This window comes from Entelurus aequoreus, linkage group LG02, assembly GCF_033978785.1.
Source record: "Entelurus aequoreus isolate RoL-2023_Sb linkage group LG02, RoL_Eaeq_v1.1, whole genome shotgun sequence".
Lineage (NCBI taxonomy): Eukaryota > Metazoa > Chordata > Actinopteri > Syngnathiformes > Syngnathidae > Entelurus > Entelurus aequoreus.
The window spans coordinates 20,953,593-20,974,602 of record NC_084732.1 but is presented as its reverse complement, the minus strand read 5'-3'; the positions used below and the strand labels follow the sequence as shown (position 1 = coordinate 20,974,602).

Sequence of the window (21,010 nt, the reverse complement as noted above, 5' to 3'; positions counted from 1 at the left end):
TTGGAGGCAGCCACCACAGTTGACATACTTCACACAAAAGTCATCATTTTGACATGATTGTTGGTCCAAAGCTGATGAAGTTAGTCTTTCGGTTGTTCTGTTTATATTTTAACGTTTCTTGCGCCGTCTGAGAGCCCCTCAAAGGTTTCTCATTGTCATCCCATTGGGTTGAGTTTTTTCTTGCCCTGATGTGGGATCTGAGTCGAGGATGTCGTTGTGGCTTGTGCAGCCCTTTGAGACACTTGTGATTCAGGGCTATATAAGTAAACATTGATTGATTGATTTAATTCAATTTCATTCCAAGCAATGAAACAATATTTTTGCATCTGACAAAAAACACCCACAAACGTTGGCTTACTCTAATAAAAATGCCATGTTTGTTATAAATACTGTTTAAAGGCTGGCTTCCGCTGCTGTCTCTGATTGGCGTCCACCTTACTTATTTTACTAACCCTGATATGTTTTAAAATATACCAAACACAATATCCTGACAATAATTATTTACGGTATTTGATGGACAAAAAGTAATTTGATGTCTTGACATTTTAACAGCTGCTAATAGTGACAGTTGGCTGCTGAGTCATTTGCTATCCTTTTTTCCCCACTTTCAATGGATTACATTTGAAACAGATATGAATGAAGGCTTTGATTTATTGATTGAAACTTTTATTAGTATGTTGCACAGTGAAGTACATATTCCGTACAATTGACCACTAAATGGTAACACCCGAATAAGTTTTTTAACTTGTTTAAGTCGGGGTTAACTTAAACTGATTAATTATACAGATATATACTATTATCATAATACAGTCATCACACAAGATAATCATCAGAGTATATACATTGAATTATTTACATTATTTACAATGTGGGCGTGGTATATGGAGGGGGGTTTAGGTTTGGTTGGTAACAACACTTCAGTCATCAACAATTGCATCATCAGAGAAATGGACATTGGAACAGTGTAGGACTGACTTGGTAGGATATGTACAGCAAGTAGTGGACACAGAGAGAGAGAGATCAGAAAGTATAAGAAAAAGTATAAGAAAAAGTGTCTACATTTGATTATTTACATTTGATTATATACAATCCGAAGAGGTATGATGAGGACAGGAGGGTGTTAGTTTAGGGTTGAAGTTGCCTGGAGGTGTTCTTTTAGTGCAGTTTTGAAGGAGGATAGAGATGCCCTTTCTTTTACACCTGTTGGGAGTGCATTCCATATTGATGTGGCATAGAAGGAGAATGAGTTAAGACCTTTGTTAGATCGGAATCTGGGTTTAACATGGTTTTTGGAGCTACCTCTAGTGTTGTGGTTATGTCGGTCATTTACGTTAAGGAAGTAGTTTGACATGTACTTCGGTATCAGGGAGGTGCAGCGGATTTTATAGACTAGGCTCAGTGCAAGTTGTTTTACTCTGTCCTCCACCCTGAGCCAGTAGGTAGGAGTGAGGTGTGATCTGGGGTGGAGGTCTAGAAGTAACCTGACCAGCTTGTTCTGGGATGTTTGGAGTCTAGAGGGTTTTGGAGTTGCTAGGGTACCAGGAGGTGCATGCGTAATCGAAAAAGGGTTGAACGAGAGTTCCCGCCAGAATCTTCATGGTTCTTTTGTTGACCAGAGAGGAGATTCTATAGAGAAATCTTGTTCGTTGGTTGACCTTTTTGATTACCTTGGTTGCCATTTTATCACAGGAAAGATTAGCCTCTAGAATGGAACCTAGGTAGGTGACCTCATCTTTCCTGGTGATAACAATGTCACCCACTTTTATAGTGAAGTCATTGACTTTCTTAAGGTTGATGTGGGACCCAAATAGGATGGATTCCGTTTTACCCAAGTGTATGGATAGCTTGTTGTCAGCGAGCCAGGTGCAAATTCTACAGAGTTCAGCACTGAGGATTTTCTCCACCTGTGACTTGTCCTTGTCTGATACCAGCAGGGCAGAGTCATCCGCAAACAAAAACAATTCACAGTCGCATGCTGATGACATGTCATTTATGTATATTAGGAACAGTAAAGGCCTTAATATACTGCCTTGGAGGGCTCCGCAGCTTACTGAGGGGGGGGGGACAAGGTGCCATTCACCTCTACCACCTGTTTCCTCCCCTCCAAGTAGGATTGCATCCAGCTCCATGAGGTTTTATCAAATCCGATTGCTCTGAGATTATCCAACAGTATAGCGTGGTTAACGGTGTCAAAGGCCTTCTGAAGGTCCAGCATGACCATGCCGCAGTATTTGCCCGCGTCCATCTCATGTTTGATGTGGTCGGTCAGATAGAGAAGGCATGTGTCAGTGAAGCCGGATTGGAATTTGTACATGAGTTTATTAGTGGCAAGGTAACTATCGACCTGTTCATAAACTATTTTCTCCATTACTTTCGAAATGGAACTGAGAATCGAAAGAGGTCGGTAGTTGCCAGGATCTAATTTGCTTCCTTTTTTAAAGAGGGGAGGTACTCTTGCTATTTTGAAATCTTTTGTACTTGGCCTTGAGTAATTGATAGGTTTATTATGTGCGTGATGATTGGGGCAATGATGGAGGCAGAGTCCCTGAGGAATCTGGAGGGGATATTATCAGGGCCGCAATACAAGTATAACCCATGTACCACAATATCCTGACAATAATTCTTTACGGTATTTGATGGACAAAAAGTAATTTGATGTCTTGACATTTTAACATCTGCTAATAGTGACAGTTGGCTGCTGAGTCATTTGCTATCCTTTTCCCCACTTTAAATGGATTACATGTGAAACAGATATGAATGAAGGCTTTGATTGATTGATTGATTGAGACTTTTATTAGTAGGTTGTACAGTGAAGTACATATTCCGTACAATTGACCACTAAATGGTAACACCCAAATAAGTTTTTCAACTTGTTTAAGTCGGGGTCCGCTTAAATTGATTCATGATACAGATATATACTATCAGATATATACTTCGATCGGCTGCCTTCCGGCAGACGTTTCAGAACCATGCGAACCCGCACAAATAGACTCAAGAACAGTTTCTACCCCCGGGCCATAACTGCACTAAACGCAGCTGGAATGTAAAAACATTTTTTAAAAAAATAAATAAATAAAAACTCCCTCACGTGCAACATGAGGAAGCCAGCGGTCAATCACGATCCGGGACTGTGCAATCAGCGATTACACGCCAACTGGACAATAGTTATCATATTTATTTACATATTTAATCCAAAATAATAATGCCTGCACAGCATAGGAGGTAGGAAATGCTGACTCCCACCCCCTCAGCACACTGGGAACCAGCATTACTCCTCTCTAGTCAGTTCACTAGTCACTTTATACTTTTTACTGTCTTGTTTTTTCTACATTGCTTCTTAGAGTGGTCTTAGGCCATATTGCATGTTGTGTATATTGTGTTGTTTTTGTATATTGTGTGGTTTCTTCTTTTTTTAAATGCAAAGCACCTTAGGGAAGCAACCTAAATTTCGTTGGACCTGTACCTGTACATGCACAATGACAATAAAGATCATTCATTCATTCATTCATTCATTCATTCATTCATTCATCATAATACAGTCATCACACAAGATAATCACACTGAATTATTTACATTATTTACAATCAGGCTATTACAATTGTTGTTTTTTTAGCACATACTCCAAAAATTAAATGACCTCTGGGTGTCTGTTTGTACAAAAAAATGTACCTTTTTGATGTTTCTTCCACACTTCTTCCACACGTCGTCGCTGCAGCCACGTCAAGTACTCATTTCCTCGTTTCTCACGTGACTGAATTATGGCCAATCACACACCAAAGAAGTCTTCTCGAAGGACCAATGGAATGGCAGGGTGACGGACAGACCCGCCCCCTCTTGCGGCGTTAGATTGAGCTCGGGCTGTCAAAGTGTTGAGCTGCACGGACACTGGCGAGCTAGCCGTGTTTACACCCAGGCGATGACGAGCAGATGAACTTTTGCCACACTTAAGCTGAGGTAAACCCATTTTTTACGTTTTTGTAGGTTTCGGAGAAGCGTGTTAAATCTTTTCCGAAGGCTAACCTGTTAAATTTGAGGTGTGTTGAAGTTGTCATCGACGCTAAGTCTGCATTGCTAATGCTAATGTTAAAGGTTTGGTTCAGTGAGGCAAGGAAGCAGGTGAGGTTACGTCAGCTTGTTGACAAATCCACATACTGAAGTTTATCAAGTCATTTAGACACGTTAACGCTACGCACGCCATTAAAGTTAACTTCCAAGTATGTTTGGTATAAAGTTATCCACGTCGCAATGGCTAACCTGCCAGTGTAAGGCAGCCCTAAAGCTAGCTAGGCTAATGACAGTAAATTACCTTGTCATATACGCCATGCAGTTAACAACCCATTTTAGAAATATTAAACGTATATTCTTATTGCAGTTAGCCTTCTAGAACATGAATAATGTTGTAACCCAATTTTTAAAGTACAACATGTGACGCTAATCTCATACACTACATAAGAGAAAACAAAAAAGTACAGTATAAAAAGCATTATCACATAATATTAAAACAGTGCTTGTGCATATTCAGTAAAATGCATCTAATAAATAAATAAAAGCAGCAATAAAAATAATAAAACATAAATAAATATTAGAGATGTCCAATAATATCGGCCTGCCGATATTATAGAATAGAATAGAATAGAAAGTACTTTATTGATCCCTGGGGGAAATTCAGCACCACAGTTCGCTCACAATAGACAGTAATAATAATACATAATATAATATATTATATATATTATATATATATATAATATATAAATAATATAAATATATTATACATATACTCTACATTTAAGTGCAGTCAAGAAGGAACATATTCATTATACAGTCTGATGGCTGTCGGTATGAAGGACCTCCTGTGTCGTTCCGTGTTGCATTTTGGGAGTCTGAGCCTTCCACTGAACATGCTCATTCTCTACGCAAGGTCCGAGTGTAGTGGGTGGGAGGTGTTGTCCATAATGGCTAGGAGTTTTGCTAGACTTCTCCTCTCTGACACCACCGCCAGAGAGTCTAGCTCCACTCCCACCACGTTACTGGCCTTCTCTACCAACTTGTCCAGTCTGTTTGCGTCCCTTGCTCTCAGCTCGCTGCCCTAGCAGGCCACTGCGTACAAGAAGGCGCCCGCCACCACTGACTCTTAGAACATCTTCAACATCTTTGTACAGACGTTGAAGGATCCTAGCCTCCTGAGGAAGTAGAGGCGGCTCTGTCCCTTCTTGTAGAGTGCCTCAGCGTGTTTTGACCCATTCAGCTTGTTGTCTATGTGTACACTGAGGTATTTATAATCCTCAACCATGTCCACATCGACCCCCCTGATGGAAACAGGGGTCGCCAGAGTACTCATCCTCCTTCCCAGGTCCACAACCAGCTCCTTGGTCTTTGTCACATTAAGCTGGAGGTGGTTCTTTCCACGCCATGTGACAAAGTCCTCCACCAGTGCCTATATTCCTCATCATCACCATCCTCAATACACCCCACTATCGCAGAGTCATCAGAAAACTTCTGAAGGTGGCAGGACTCTGACTGATTGTGGAAATCGGTGGTGTAGATGGTGAAGAGGAAGGGGGAGAGGACTGTGCCCTGCGGGCCCCCGGTGTTGCTGACCAGCCTATCAGACACACAGTCCTGCAGTCGCACGTACTGTGGTCTGTCAGTCAGGTAATCATCAACCCAGGACACCAAGGGGGCCTCCACCTGCATCGTCTGCAGCCGATAAATGCTTTAAAATGGAATATTGGAAATTAATAAATTAAAATTAATGACTTTTTAAAACGCCTCTGCACAGAGCGGTACGTATCCGGTAAAACATGGACGTAGGGAGCAGTACAGAGCAGTTGCATCTCCCAGTCAGCAGCCCCTCCGCTCACCCCTCTCCCACACACAACACAGGAGTTGATGACTGCAGCATGAGAGGTTTACTGGCGACGCTTGATGACCTCATCAAACCGCCGCGAGCGGAACATAACAACAACAAGAGTGTGTTGTTGCTGTAGCCGTGGCTAACAAGCGAGCTCGCTCGGTGACTGACTAACGACACCATGTCTATGGTTTGGGATTATTTTAAAGTGTGTCTGACGGATACAGAACTGGCAATTTGCAATGACTGCAAAAAGTTGGTTATGCGAGGAGGAACCAAGACGTCTTCCTTTTAATACGAGCAATTAGATCTCCAACCTCTTCAAGAATTTTCAGGCGATACACGATGAATACAAGCGGAAGATGGATGAAAAGCAAACACCGAAAAAAAAGTAGTACCACACAGTTGTTGCTTAAAGACTCCGCCCAAAGGGACAAGCGGTAGAAAATGTATCGGTATCGGTTGATATCGGAATCGGTAATTAAGAGTTGGACAATATCGGGATATCGGATATCGGCAAAAAAGCCATTATCGGACATCTCTAATAAATATGTATATACTTTAAAAAATGCATCTGCACATTCTATAAAAGACGAAGATACCAGTGTTTCCATATGTATGATTGGTACCTAACAGAACTACAAATGCAATGCAAGCTGTTTAAGTGTTTATATGTTCTCTGTCTGCAGAGCCACACCATTTGTGAATGTATGTCCTGGAAAGCACTCTTGGCATTCTCTCGATGCGCTTCAAGAGGTAGTCACCTGAAATGGTTTTCACTTCACAGGTGTGGTTTAAGCTCATCAAGAGAATGCCAATAGTGTGCAAAGCAGTAATCGGAGCAAAGGGTGGCTATTTTGAAGAAACCAGAATATAAAACGTGTTCATTCATAGTTTTGATGCCTTCAGTGACAATCTACAATGTAAATAGTCATGAAAATAAAGAACGCATTGAATGAGGTGAAGGTGTGTCCAAACTTTTGGCCTGTAAACTATGTAGTAATGAATATGATTAGAACATTTTAGCATTATGTTTGTCTTCAATTATACAGTAAGTGTGTTTATTTCTAAATATTCCTGCCACTTCATTTTACACTAACGTTTTAACCCAATTTTTAAAATACACGATGTGACGCAAGGTCAACCCAATGTAGTTCAGATAGTAAAATACAGTATATATACTTTAAAAATGTGTCTACACATTTTATAAAAGACACAGATACCAATGTTTCCATCTATATGATTGGTACCTAACAGAACTTCAAATGCAATGCAAGCTGTTTAAGTGTTTATATGTTCTCTGTCTGCAGAGCCACACCATCTGTGAATGTATGTCCTGGAAAGCACTTGTCATGGGACCTACGTAAAGGGAGAAAAAGGGGAGCACAGCACTGAACCTCTTCATGTGTAATGAACCCCTTCTGGAGCATGTCAGCCAATACAAGTCGAAAGGTAAAGTATTCAAGAAAAGAAGGGACAAGCGGTAGGAAATGGATGGATGGAAATACCTAATGGTGTCTTAAAAACTTTTCTCAATGTATTGGTTTTGTCACATTTAGATTATTTGGTCAAACACCACATGAATGAAAATAAGCAAAGTAGAAGTTGCTCATAATATATTAGTTGATTATTTAATTAACTAATACTATTAATTATTTTTTTTGCTTGAAAAAGTGAATGTCCTTGCACAATTCTTTGCACTTAAAAATACGTATATGTAGTAATGAATATGATTAGAACATTATAGCATTATGTTTGTCTTTAATTATAAAGTAATTGTGTTTATTTCTAAATATTCCTGCCACTTCATTTTACACTAACATTTTTAAGTCTTTCTTTTGGACATATACCACAATATATTGTACCGTGGCCTTAATAATTTCGTACCGTGAGATTTGATACCGTTACATGCCTACTTTAAACACATTGGAAAGTTAGCGCCCTCTAAGCATCTTTGTAAAGGTTCAAACATCGGCTGGAACATTAGCTTTTATACAAGTGTAAGGAGAAGTCAAATTAGTATTACGTTAGCTAAATCCAATTTTTTTAATTAGTTAATGACAATTTTCAGTATGAGGTGTAAATTTGGGGCTTTAGTTATAAAATCTGTACCATTTTCCAATTTCACACAATTTTTCAAAAGCAGAACACAGTTCATCCTTAGGTGCTTGCAGAGTTTCATGAGACAGGCATGGCCTCCAAAATACTCAGCGGGCCGTCTTTCCAAATGCTGATTGTCATCATTAAAACTTCCTGGTAGATTCCCTTCTGTGCAGTTAAAAACGTCTACAGTGACATTTTTCTCCCAGTTTTATCAGGACACTTGTGTCTTTTGACTTCATCTCGACGAGGTGTACCGTAACCTGAGAAGATTGTCAAAGCACATGTCGACCCCACCCTAAGCGCCCACATGCTGAGATGTCAGCTGTTATTTTGCAGAGACCTGACAGCGAAGACCAGGGCGGACAGGGGGAGCAGAGACCCAGCCCGCCCCGGCTGCCGTTCATCAAGAAGCAGCTTCCAGCCATCCCTAAGAATGCAACCGCCGTCACCAAGCCCACAGGCATGGGCAGCCCGGCCCAGTCTGCCAACGGCCCACATGCACCCTACGGACCCTTTTACTTGGAGTACTCCCTGCTGGCCGAGTTGTATGTAGCGGCGTCTGTGTGACCCTTACAAAATCAATTTGACTCACTGCTGAAGGTTGCATGCATTTCGAATGGTTTTAACTTGATTGTCATGTGACCTGCAGCACACTCGTGGTTAAGCAGAAACTCCCAGGAATTTATGTGCAGCCGTCTTACAAGTCGGCACTAAGTGAGTATTGATTTCTCACTTTTGGAATGTGGAAATTGGTCACTGACTCTATTACCCGCTTTGAGCCTGCGCCGCTAACATTTTCCGTCTCCCCCTGTTTAGTGTGGTTTGGGGTCATATTCATCAGACACGGCTTGTACCAGGATGGAGTCTTCAAATTCACTGTGTATATCCCAGATAACTATCCAGATGGCGATTGTCCAGTGAGTGGTGCTTTACATTCACAGTTGTGAATTTTATACCAATAGCTAAGTAGCATTGGCCTCATTTAAAGCGGTAAATAAAGCTGCTAGACTCTGGATTTAACAAACATATTTATGATAACCGTGGTGAAACTCGTGTTGGTTATTACCATAATAAAAGTATTGAAAAACCGTGACTGATAACCGCACTTTGATAAACTCATGGACAGACTGGCACCAGCTTGCTCGCTCGCTGAAATGCTGACATAAACTAGAAACATTAACATCTTTCCCCGTTCAAATAACAACGTACCCGATTCTAAAAGTAAATAGACACACACTGAGGGACTAAGATATTTTATTGTGCACATTGAACCTATAAGCTATGCTCTCTCAGCACATAGTGATTGTTTTACACTCTGAAGAGTACGAGACAGAGGTGTTTTTACGGTGCGTTCAAGGATCGCTTAACAGTAGCACGCTACAAGACCCGCCAGAAATAATACATTTTATTTGTTGTGCACTTTTAATTTAAATACATCTTTAAAGTGCTACAGTACAAACCAATATTTAAAACTATTAAGCTTAGCAATTAAAACAGATAAAATACAAATAATAAAACACTATCAGTGAAGCGTAAGAAACAAAACTTGCAAAATATTGGGTTTTCTAACTGTCTATTTTTTTTTTTTTTTTTTTTTTTTAAAGTAGCTTGGTCAAAAGACTTTAGTGTGTGTACATGTACTTTTTGAGCATATTTAACAATTCCACAATGATATTGATAACCGTGGTATTTTGGTCATGATTTTCATATCGTTATATCCCTAATGCCGACTACTCGTGATAATGCAAATGCAGCTTCGGCCAGCTTGTGGGATTAATAAAATACCTGAGGAGGTTGCCTACAGCCCTAGCTATTTGCAGACCATACACCCCTAAACTGTGGAAGACTGATTAATTAAATAGAGGCGTTAAATTGAACATTTACAGCAGTAATTGTCAAACTGCGTGGGCTACATCTACTGGTACACCAAATCACTTGATTATAGTACAGTGTTTTATTTTTTCTATATTCAAACGGTTACTGTTCAAACTGTGTGTAATGTCACAGTGGCCACAAATATTTAATATACTAGTTAAATAAGACCTCTGCCTTGTGTTTAACGAATACTTAGGCCTACTATGCTACTGTATTTTAATGTTTGTCATAATGGTGGTACTTGGAGAGAGCCAAGTTTTTTCTGCGGTGGTCATCTGTGGAAAAAAGTTTGAGAACCACTGGTAATTGTTTCCAGACTGTGTCCCTCATAGTACTTTGATTCATTAAATTACAGGTACATTTTATTTATATAGTGCCAAATAAAAATGATCTCACCGAATTGGACACATGGAGCAGGTGTAGAACCATGCTCCTCATACTGAACCTCAAAAACTCCCCTTGTGGAAGATACCTCAAACAGAACCTAGGCTCCGTGGGGTGGCCGTCCTCAATCAGTTGGGTTGAGATAGAGACAGAGCTGAGGTACAGAGGGTTGCTAGAGAGAGAAAAGGGGGCAGAGAGGTTTAACAACTGGGGGAGGGACAAGAGGCAGTACAGTACTTGCAATAACCGCCGTATCAGCAACAGTATTAGTTCCATAATGGCGCCAACGACAATTCATTTTCATTTCATTTTTCTTTATATAACCAGGTAAAACAAACCTCATTGCAATAACAATCTCTTTTGCAAGAGTGACCTGGCCAAGAGTGCAGCAAAAACAGGTTTCATAAATAAATATAATTTTTAAAAAACAGGAGCAGTCACACACTATAGTTAAAAGTACAAATTACTTACAACATAAACATAAAAAACACACAAAAGGTAAAACATATAATGTTTAAATAAAAACAAGTACAGTGCCCAATAGAAAGAAACAGCTTCTCGATCCTTTTTGAAAAATGGTCTGAAATTCACCCAAAGTGGTCAGTTCAGGTAGCCTCAGATCCTTTTGTAATTTTATTTCATGACCATGGGAATTTTTTTATTGAGTCTTGTGTTGGCTCTAGGAACCAACACGCCAAGGATGTCCTGTGACCTTAAACTGTAGCAACTCGAGTCTCTACACATAAAAGAACATAAATAGGGGGGACCCAGACCAAGAAGTGATTTATACAGTATATAAAAAAAGGTTGCCAAAACTGGTAATAAAACATAAAGCACAGTGATATACAGTATCCAGTTTTTTCAAATACGTTTAGGGGTGCATTCATAAAAAGCAAGTTTTCATTATCTAGCAAAGACATACAAGTGTTCAGAATCAAGCGTTTCATAACAGGACTTGTTTTTAAAGAAAAAAACCAATTTAATTTTAAGTTTAGCAAGAAGTTTTTCTGTGTAATTTAAAAGATACATTCTCATTAATAACAATCCCTAAGTACTTTTATTTCGTGACCATTTCAAGGCCACCTTTATGAGCAGTTGATAATTTTGGAATGTTTAATGGCAGTCGTTTGCCATTTGAAAATAACATCACCTTAGATTTGTCTGCATTTAGCACTGGTCAACTGAGTCAGCTGGGACTGAACAACATCAAAAGCAGACTGCAGGAGCTCAAAGGTTTGCGCTACAGCAGGGGATGAACAATATACAGGCATGTGATTTTTCCGTCTAAAGTCGGAATTCCGTCTTTTTTAATCTCGGGGAAAAAAAAAAAATTATCTCCCGTTTTTCCGTTTTTTTTTCCGACCCTAAATCAAGATTCGAGACGTAGTTTATATTACGCCGTAGTTGATTGGTCGATATGTTTCTTGTGACCAATCAGGACATCTGTTATGAATGATGACGTTAATAACGTCATCATTCATAATGGTTATTACCGCCATTTTCCATATGTAAACGATGTCGGTTCTCGAGAGAAAGGACGCTTTACGAGTAAAAGAAATTGATAAACATGTCAAAAATAAGTTTCGATGGGACTGGATGGAAAGGGAAATCACTGATACTGTTGGGAAGAAGGAAGTTACGACTTTGTTCGGTGATTTTATTCGGAAAATCGATCGTCCCGGAAAGGTTTTGTGCACGTGGTGTCATGATAATATTGACTATGGATCACGAGGTTTCAAGGCTTTGGAAGTACATGCGAAACGCCAAAAACATATGAAACAACTTGAAGTAAGGAAAACAAACTTTTCACTAGCTGGTACTTTTGGATGTCAACCGAAAGTGACATCGAGAGGAAAGATCCACCCACAACCCACTTCAGTTGCAGACAGGGTTGTTAATAATGAGGTAAGCTAAAAAATATTTGCTTGCGAAATACGCATGTTTGTTTTAAATATTAACCAATTATTGCTTTGCGAAATATAAATGGGTTTTTCTAAAAATAAAAAGCCACGTGAAAATATATTATGAAATTACAGAAATTCAAAGAGTCGCATTATTGATTCCAGTTAACAATTTATTTGAAATACATTTGCATATAATACTATTTTGTAATATTAAGTTCTTATGTAGTCTCTTGAAACTTTTGTCAGTGGTGTAACAATCTTGAAGGTAAATAGTTTCACACTTGTTTCATGCAATATGTCAGTGTTCTCACATTATTATTATTTCCTATTTTCAAATATGAGTAAACAATACTAAACATGTTTAAATATTTTCATAAATTTTTATCCTATTTTGGCGAAAAGAATGAAATGTTTACATTTGGTATTTTGTTATATTTATCCAAAAATCCAAAAAAGAAGCTACAAAAGCAGAGACCAAAAGGAAAATGCAGGCTGCTCAGAAATTTGCAAGGAAGGCTCATGTTAGGGCTCTCAGAGAAAGCTAATGTGTGAAGTGAACTGAAGTAATGTGGTAATACTGTAGATAATATCACTGATCAATGTGACACCTGTGGATGTGAAATGAACACAAGATGTAAATATTAGTGACTAAATACTGTTGGGACTGAACCATATACAGTGATTCATTATTATAATTGGGTTATGTATGTTCTATTAATGATGTTTTCATGTCTTTAAACACTAAAATATTTTCTTCAAATGGTGCTGTCTTTGTTAATTTTAGCATGTTAAATTGGTGAAAAACCAGGAGCTTCGGGGGGCCTTCGTCCCCCAGACCCCCGGAAATTTTTTCAGTCTTTTTCATTGTGGTCAAATCACATGCCTGAATATATGACCACGTCATCTGCATAGAAGGGAAACACAGCATCTGACACGATATCACAGAGAATGTTTACACAAATGGAAAACAACAACGGACCTGACGGTCCTCGGCTGGGCCGCCAACAACATCTAGCCCACGTTCTGATTAGCGGTGCATTGTGACACTAACATTCTAAAATGTCATACATGTGTCAAAATAATCAATCCCCTCAACTATAACAGTTAACTTTAACAATACAGTGACGATTGGCGCCACATTTTTATATCCTTAACTGTCACAAATGCACAGTAAAATGTCAAAACCACACTACCTCAATGACAACAATCTTTTATGATTTCACACACGTCTTAACTCTTTTTGAGGCTGATTTTGGAGTAACTTGAAGAAGCAAAACATCTGATCATTTGATGCTTGCTTAACTGAAATGTTTTGTCATGCTGATGTCTTATTTGACTAAGATGTGAATTCAGCCCTTGCACATATTCAGGTAGATCCCTTTGACAAAAAATGTTGTTTAAATACTATATTACAGAAATTGGTGTTTGATATGCCAGTCTTCCACCCGCTCGTCGACCCCGTCTCTGGCGAGCTTGATGTTAAAAGAGCATTCACCAAATGGAGGTACTGTTTTCTCCTTTTTACACATGTGCAGTATATACAACACCGACGACACGATGCCGTGTGTTCATTGCAGGCGAAATCACAACCACATCTGGCAAGTCCTCATGTATGCACGTACCATTTTCTACAAGATCAACACGACAGAACCCTTCAACCCAGAAGCTGCTGTGCTGTGAGTTTCCAAAATCAGCACCTCCTCAAAATAACTTCTCACAGTCAAAAATATTTCAACTAAATACCACCAATTGGTATAATTGTTTCATGTCTTGAATGCTTACAACTCCATTAGTTGGGCAAACTGCTACCTAAAATGGAAAAAAGCTCCAATAAGTTTTTGCTTAAAGGGGAACTGCACTTTTTGTATTTTTGCCTATCATTTAAAATCCTATGTCTTTCTTTTTTTTATGGATTTCTAAAACGTAAATAAATGGTATCAATGGGTGGCTAACAATGCAAGCAATTGGGATTCAATCTATTCCGCCTATAAAGCTGTCCTAAAAATAATCCCGTACTGTCCAACATCTGCTCTCACTGGGATGCTGACTGATGGGATGTTTATATCTTTCAGCACAAGACCTTGTTTTACTCATTTTAGATAATACATTAATCATAATCTTCACTCCTCAGGTAGATTAAATGTGAGAAACGATCATCTTGTCGTACCATCCCGATTTCTTGGGGTCTAAATTCAATGTTAAAGTTCACCAACTATTTGGCTTATGGCCACAACCTTTTACTATACAGGTGTGAGGCATGACTTAAAATAGAGCACAAGCTTTTACCAACTCACAGGCGATGCAGCAGCTCAGTAGGTCAATAGCTGCAGGAGCTAGTTACATCTCGGTAAAAGTGGTTCTTCTGCGTATACCAATGTTGCCAATACTTGGTTAATATTCTGGTCACGACATGTAAATGGCGTATTTATGGATGTTTTTTTTGAGGGCTTTGATGGCGGAATGGTTGACTGCCATTAGGTATATTGTTGCTGTCTAGTACGAGTCGTATTTTACAATTTAGAATGCATAAAAAAAGAGGGGGAAAAATGTTCTTGTCTCACATAGGGATTGTGACTGATAGGCAAAAAGTTATTACAAAAAAGTGCAGTTCTCCTTTAAGTTCTCTATTCAGTACATTCCATTACTCTTCATATTGATTTCAGTTTTTATCCTTACAAATGTTTTAAAGCTCTTGTTTGTTGGTTGTTGTCATCTTATTTCAAACATGCATGCAGTGACAATGACATACATCACTTGCAGTATTTCCAGTTGTTTCCTTACAGCGTGTCCATGTTTGTTTGCCTCCTGCATTATGTCAACCATTTGCCATCGGAGTTCTTTAAAACTGTTGTGTCCTCAGCTACGAGAAGGATGTGCAGTTGTTCAAGAGCAAAGTGGTGGACAATGTGAAACTATGCAACAGTCGTCTGTTTGACCAGCCCAAGATAGACGATCCCTACGCAATAAGGTGGCTTCTTTAAACCGTCGCCAGCTTCTTTTATTTTACGTTTGTGTACATGATAATAATTGATGCTGTCTGTGCTGCAGCTTTTCTCCATGGAACCCAGCTGTTCACGAGGAGGCAAAGGAGCGAATGTTCACATACAAAGTAAGTCGCTATCTTTTTGGCTACACAAAAATCTCTTACTGGTAGGTCGGTAAAATGTTTCTTCATCATGTCTTTAAATTTTTTATGAGATTTATGTGTGCAGAAAAATAGTATTTAGAGAGTAAAAGATAAATCTTAGTTCCGGCTGTCTCCTCAGCCTTCCTCAAAGCGGTCGCTACTTCTTGGTGTGATGTCCCATCTGTAACATCAGCTGGCCTCCCACATCGCTTATTATATAAAGTATTTTGTCTGCACACAATATTGTACTTATAGTGTGGGGGGATGTTTCTACTTGGAGGGGTGAGGTTGAGCCTCATCGGGACATGGGACGCACTGCCTCGTCCTGGAGGTGTAGCTCTCTTCTTACAAAAGATAATGATCCTAACATTAGCCAATTATGACTCATCATACAAACACCAACCAATCATTTTCTCTGTATGTGTGGATGTTCTCATTAATCCAGGTCATTCGATTGTCTCTGTATTATTTTTTTGGCCTGGCCTCCATTTTCTCTCTTTGTAGCTTGTAGTTTTGGTGTAAGCTACCTCGCTACATGGCTCTAAAAGTAGCTAGCAAAGCTACTCGTTAAAAAAGTAGCTAAGCTACCACTAAGCTACTAGAAAAGGTAGTTATGCTACATAACTTAGCTACATGTAGCTTGTTACTGCTCATCCCTGGAAAATAAACATGTGGAGTACAAAGGAAAAATTAACTGAGGATGTGTGGTCGACACGGAATTTGTTTACCACAGAGGCGGAAGTAGTTTTTTCTTACTTATTTCCGGAAATAAAATGCCTTTCATGATTGGATGATTTTTTTTATTGTCTATGTAAACAGTGGATTTAGAATTCCCCTCAACCAAGTTTTTAGATCAGTTCACATACAGAAACCTTGTTATAACTTTTATTTAGTCAAGTTTGATGTCTTCATGTTGCTGCGCGCCAAAGCGGAGGACTTTAACAACTATGGTTATTTTTTTAATTTATTTTTTTAGGTTAAAAAAAGTCACAAATAAGATGTTTGTTCCTTTTTAAGGAAAGACTGTATTCCTTTCATAAGTGCTTTTTTTTTTTTATATTCATGAATACTGTACGTGCTACATCACATCCATGTGACGTTACTGACACCCAGTGACCAGTCAGTATACTACATATCACCATCTGTTTATTTCTCTTTAGAAAAAAAACGCCATAGATTCGAAGAAATTAGCAAAATCTAATTAATCAGATTCAGCTATAAAAATACTTAGTCTAAAGCAGCTCTAGTAACAATCCTTCCGCAGGTTCACATATGGAAACTTTTGCAACTCCATCCTGACACTTTTAGTGACTAGGCAGTGTACAGAACTACATCACAATCTGTGTATTATGCCATAGATGTGACATTGCGTCGCTAATGGGCAAAATCTAACTAATCATATCAGCGGACAGTCAAAGTGTTTACTGAAGTCTGGTGCGATTCCTGTGCTCGTGTTTGCCTCATTACGTCAAGCTTGGGCACTCGTACAACCCTTGTGTCTCCATCCGTGTGTTTGTTGGGGACAAAGTGCATTTCGCCATATAATTTTTTATTTTTTTCTAGGGTAGCTTTTGTGCCAATGATTTGTATGATAAAAACGCTGCCGTTGATGCTAAGCAAACCTGATGCTCAGCATGTTCGCCGGTCTCGGTCTGATCTGACCCCTAAACCTAAAAAATTGGGTTTACCGAACATGTTGTCTGATAGAATATTGCATGACATTGGTAAACAAACAAGGAGGCGTTATGATGCTAATTTTTAAAGGGGAACTACATTTTTTAGGAATTTTGTCTATCATTCACACTCCTTGTGTGAGACAAAACACACGTTTTTATTTTATGCATTCTAACTTGTAAATAAACAATGGAGGTAATGGGATTCCGCTCTATTTAGCCTATATAGCACTTTAAAAAACATCCAAAAGCCTCCATCATTTATTAAAGATTAATTCTATTAGTAATTAAATCACTTTTTTGGTTAAGTAACAAGTAACTATAATTCGTTTTTAAAAGTAATTTTCAGGACACTGGTAGTAAACAGTAATGTGGTGTTGAGTTTAAACTAAACATTGCACATTTTGTTTAAAATACTGTTATATCCGATTGTAGCTGAGATAGGCTCCAGCGCCCCCAAAGGGAATAAGCGGTAGAAAAGGGATGGATGGATCCTATATTGCGATACAACCTAAAAATACCAGGATATCAGTTTTGGTCCATATCGCCCAACCCTACACTGTAAGTATATATGTAATGTAGTGACAGGAACGTTCATAAAAACATGTGAGATTTACGTATTTTGCTCATTTTAAACATACGACGATGTATTAATTACATCACAAGGTTCGCTATTTTTTTCCAATAACTACTGCTATTCATGACAGACTTTATGAGCGCCAACAACTACTGCTTTGGAACAAATGATGACCAGCAACTTATATTTTTAAGTCTGAATGAAAGGATGAACTACAAGTTTTAGAAGCTGTGCGATAAACAGATCCTGCTAAGCGCTAAACAAGAAATGCAAACTACGAACATAATAAAACATCACTTACTGTACAATGTCTGCTCTCATTGGGATGCCGACTGATGGGTTCTTTATATGTTCCCGTCTTTAGATGAAGGATTATTCATATACCTCACTAGGTTAAAAAAAACAATAAAAGGTGATCCAAACTGTTTGTCTTTCCCGCCATCTCTGGTTCTAAGTTGGCTGTCAAAGTGGACCAACTTCTCAGTTTACGGCCACATCCTTCTACTATACAAGTGAGAGGCATGATTTGTAATTAACTTTTACTTACACTAAGGTGATGCAGCAGCTCACCGGCTCAGTATGTCAATAGAGGCATAAGCTAGTTAGCTCTCTGTAATCACGGTGCCGCTGAAAGTAGTTTGTCTCTATAATTGCTTATAATGACAATATCGCCAATACTTTGTTAATACTCAGACCAAAACATTTAAATTGAGCATTGTTGGCGCTTTTTGGATGTGTTTTTTAGAGGGCCCACCAGATTAGTCCTATTGGCTGCCTTGTCGTACTTGCTGTATTTTACTAATTACAATGCATAAAAGAAAAACACATGTTCTTACATAGAAATTGTGAATGACAGGCAACATTTGAAAAAAAAAAAAGGGTAGTTTCCTTTTAGGTGATGATAATCAATGGAAAAAGCCATCCAAAAACTTCTGAGCAGCTACAAATAATGGCACTTATCTCATAGCTATTAAGCGTCGTCCTCCTTTTGTACTTGATTTTTGTCTTGAAAAAAACATTTTTCCAAATGGGTCATCTTTTGTTGTTTGAATGAAGGTAGTGCTCACTAGTCCATACTGTAAACCTCCTTCTTTACATTCTTGCAACCAATGAGCACTCTTAGTTTGCGATGCTTTGTTTATAAGAAGAAACAGAAGAGAAACCGACCCAGGTTTACAAAGCCATCAATTGGCTTTTCTAGCAAACTATTTTATAACCGTCTGTATTTTTTATAGCCAGACCACTTTTTTTACGTGACCGATTTCCCTCCAGAGACGACCTGAGGATCACCATAAGGGAACGCAGGGCTCAGGCCTGTCTTGGGTCAAACCGGGCTCAACGCAGCCCTTCAGCAAAGACGACAGTCCTCCTCGGAGCTGAACCTGCGCACGGCCACTAGAGGGAAGCACCCACGCCACTTTTGCCTCCCCCAATCAATGTCCGTGAGCTGGTTTCCTTTTTGGAGAAGAAGAAAAAGAGCATTATCATATTTATTGCTCAGCTTTAAAAGCTTCGCCCGCCAACAGCTTTAGCTTAAGGAAAAGAAAGTTTGCAAGGCAAAGATGACAAATGGATGTCTCCATGTTGAGTAGATTTGAGTGCAGTGGACATGATCTCTCTCTGGCTCAGGACTTTCATCAGACCAGGAATGTCAATCACAGCTGGGTCGACGACCTCCAACCTGTCCATCTAAGCGACATTTTTATTCTTTTCTTTCTTATCGGATTTATTTTTAATGACATGCAAACCATTGTCTTACAGTTCATCATATGTATATTGCAGAAGTTAATTAGTCTTTTACTATGGTTTGGTTTTAATTTGGTGATCATCTAATTAAAGGATCTTTATGTAAATAATGCTTGCGTCGGTGAAGGTTTGATTTGAGTAAAGCTTGCAATCTTTACGCTGATATGTTCCCCATTTTCAGTCCTAATAAGTCCTGATTCACCCCTGGCCCCAAAATGATAATCACATGTATTTCTCTTTTCCACTCTTCCAAATTAACTACCTGTATATGACGGTGTAAGAATATTAATAGATGGTGCTAAAAGCTGCTGGATCTATTTATAATCTCTGCGAAAGGACAAACCAGTTTCTGCCATTTAGTCTCCCATCAAACTGTTTCATTTGGCTTTTGTTCAATGATCACCACAGATCCTTTCTATTGAGTGTGAATGACATCACTGCAACCATCTGTCAATGCTTTCTTTTGACTACAATAAAATATTCATTTAATACTCTTGGACCTTCTTATTTGTTTCCGCCACTGACTTTCATTACACTTCTGTAGGTTAAACAGTCTTTGAATGCAGTAGGTCCTCAAAAACAACAGAGTGCTTTTGTCATATAGAGCAGTGGTCCCCAACCTTTTTGTAGCTGCGGACCGGTCAACGCTTGAAAATTTGTCCCACGGACGGGGGGTGGAGTGGAATTGTTTTTTGTTTTTTTTTGTTTTTGTTTTCATTAAAAAAATACAATCATGTGTGCTTACGGACTGTATCCCTGCAGACTATTTATCTATATTTATATATAATGTATATATTGTGTTTTTTATGTTGATTTAATTAAAAAAAATATATATATATATATTTTTTAAATTTCTTGCGCGGCCCGGTACCAATCGGTCCGCGGACCGGTACCGTTGACTAGCCTTTTTGCAGTAGGTCCTCAAAAACAGCAGTGTTCCTGTCATTTAAATGTTCTTCAACTGGCTGTTTTGCACTAGGTTCCCCAAAACAGTGACATCTGGGACTTGACTTGTTTGTGTAGTTTCTTAAAAACAGCAGCGTTCCTGTCATTTAAAGGATTTTTGACTAGATTTTTGCAATAGGTTCTCAAAAACGGCAAATGATTTGTCATATAGAGCAGTGGTCCCCAATCACGGGGCCGCGGCCCGGTACCGGTGCGTGGATCGATTGGTACTAGGCCACACAAGAAATATAAAAATGTACACTCATTCACACTCATTCGCACAAAAGGGTTGTTTTTTTCTGTTATTAATATTTCTGGTTCCTACATTATATATCAATATAGATCAATATAGTCTGCAGGGATACAGTCCGAAGCATACATAATTGTATTTTTTATGACAAAAAAAAAAATACCATACCCCCCCAACCTCACCGGTCCGCAGTTACAAAAAGGTTGGGGACCACTGATATAGAGGATATTTTACTAGTTTTTTTGCAGTAGGTCCTCAAAAACAGCAGCGTTCCTGTCATTCAACTGGCTGTTTTCCACAAGGTTCCCCAAAACAGTGACATCTGGGACTTAACTTGTTTGTGTAGTTTCTTAAAAACAGCAGCATTCCTGTCATTTAAAGGATTTTAGACTAGATTTTTGCAATAGGTTCTCAAAAAACGGCAAATGATTTGTCATATAGAGAATCTTTGACCAACTTATTTGCAATAAGTTCTCAAAAACACCAGAATGCTCCTGTCATTTAAAGGTTCTTCAACTGGCTGTTTTGCAGTATGTTCCCAAAAACGGTGGAGCTCTCCTGTCATAGAGGTTGAA

The 21,010-nt window shown here is 38.8% G+C and overlaps 1 protein-coding gene across 2 annotated transcripts; it reads left to right on the top strand.

The window, feature by feature from the left end:
• Positions 1-3,821: 3,821 nt before the first annotated feature.
• Positions 3,822-19,707, top strand: LOC133662762 (AKT-interacting protein-like). 2 transcript variants are annotated; one of them, XM_062066899.1, is made up of 10 exons: positions 3,822-3,954; positions 7,162-7,303; positions 8,291-8,499; positions 8,604-8,668; positions 8,771-8,871; positions 13,533-13,621; positions 13,695-13,793; positions 14,978-15,085; positions 15,166-15,226; positions 18,767-19,707. In XM_062066899.1, exons 2-10 carry the CDS (start codon positions 7,262-7,264, stop codon positions 18,872-18,874), a joined length of 882 nt encoding a protein of 293 aa, XP_061922883.1. In that variant the 5' UTR covers positions 3,822-3,954; positions 7,162-7,261; the 3' UTR covers positions 18,875-19,707. The 2 variants fall into 2 exon arrangements, with proteins under 2 accessions (XP_061922883.1, XP_061922889.1); XM_062066905.1 differs by lacking the exon at positions 3,822-3,954 and adding an exon at positions 4,099-4,116.
• The last annotated feature ends 1,303 nt before the right edge of the window (positions 19,708-21,010 follow it).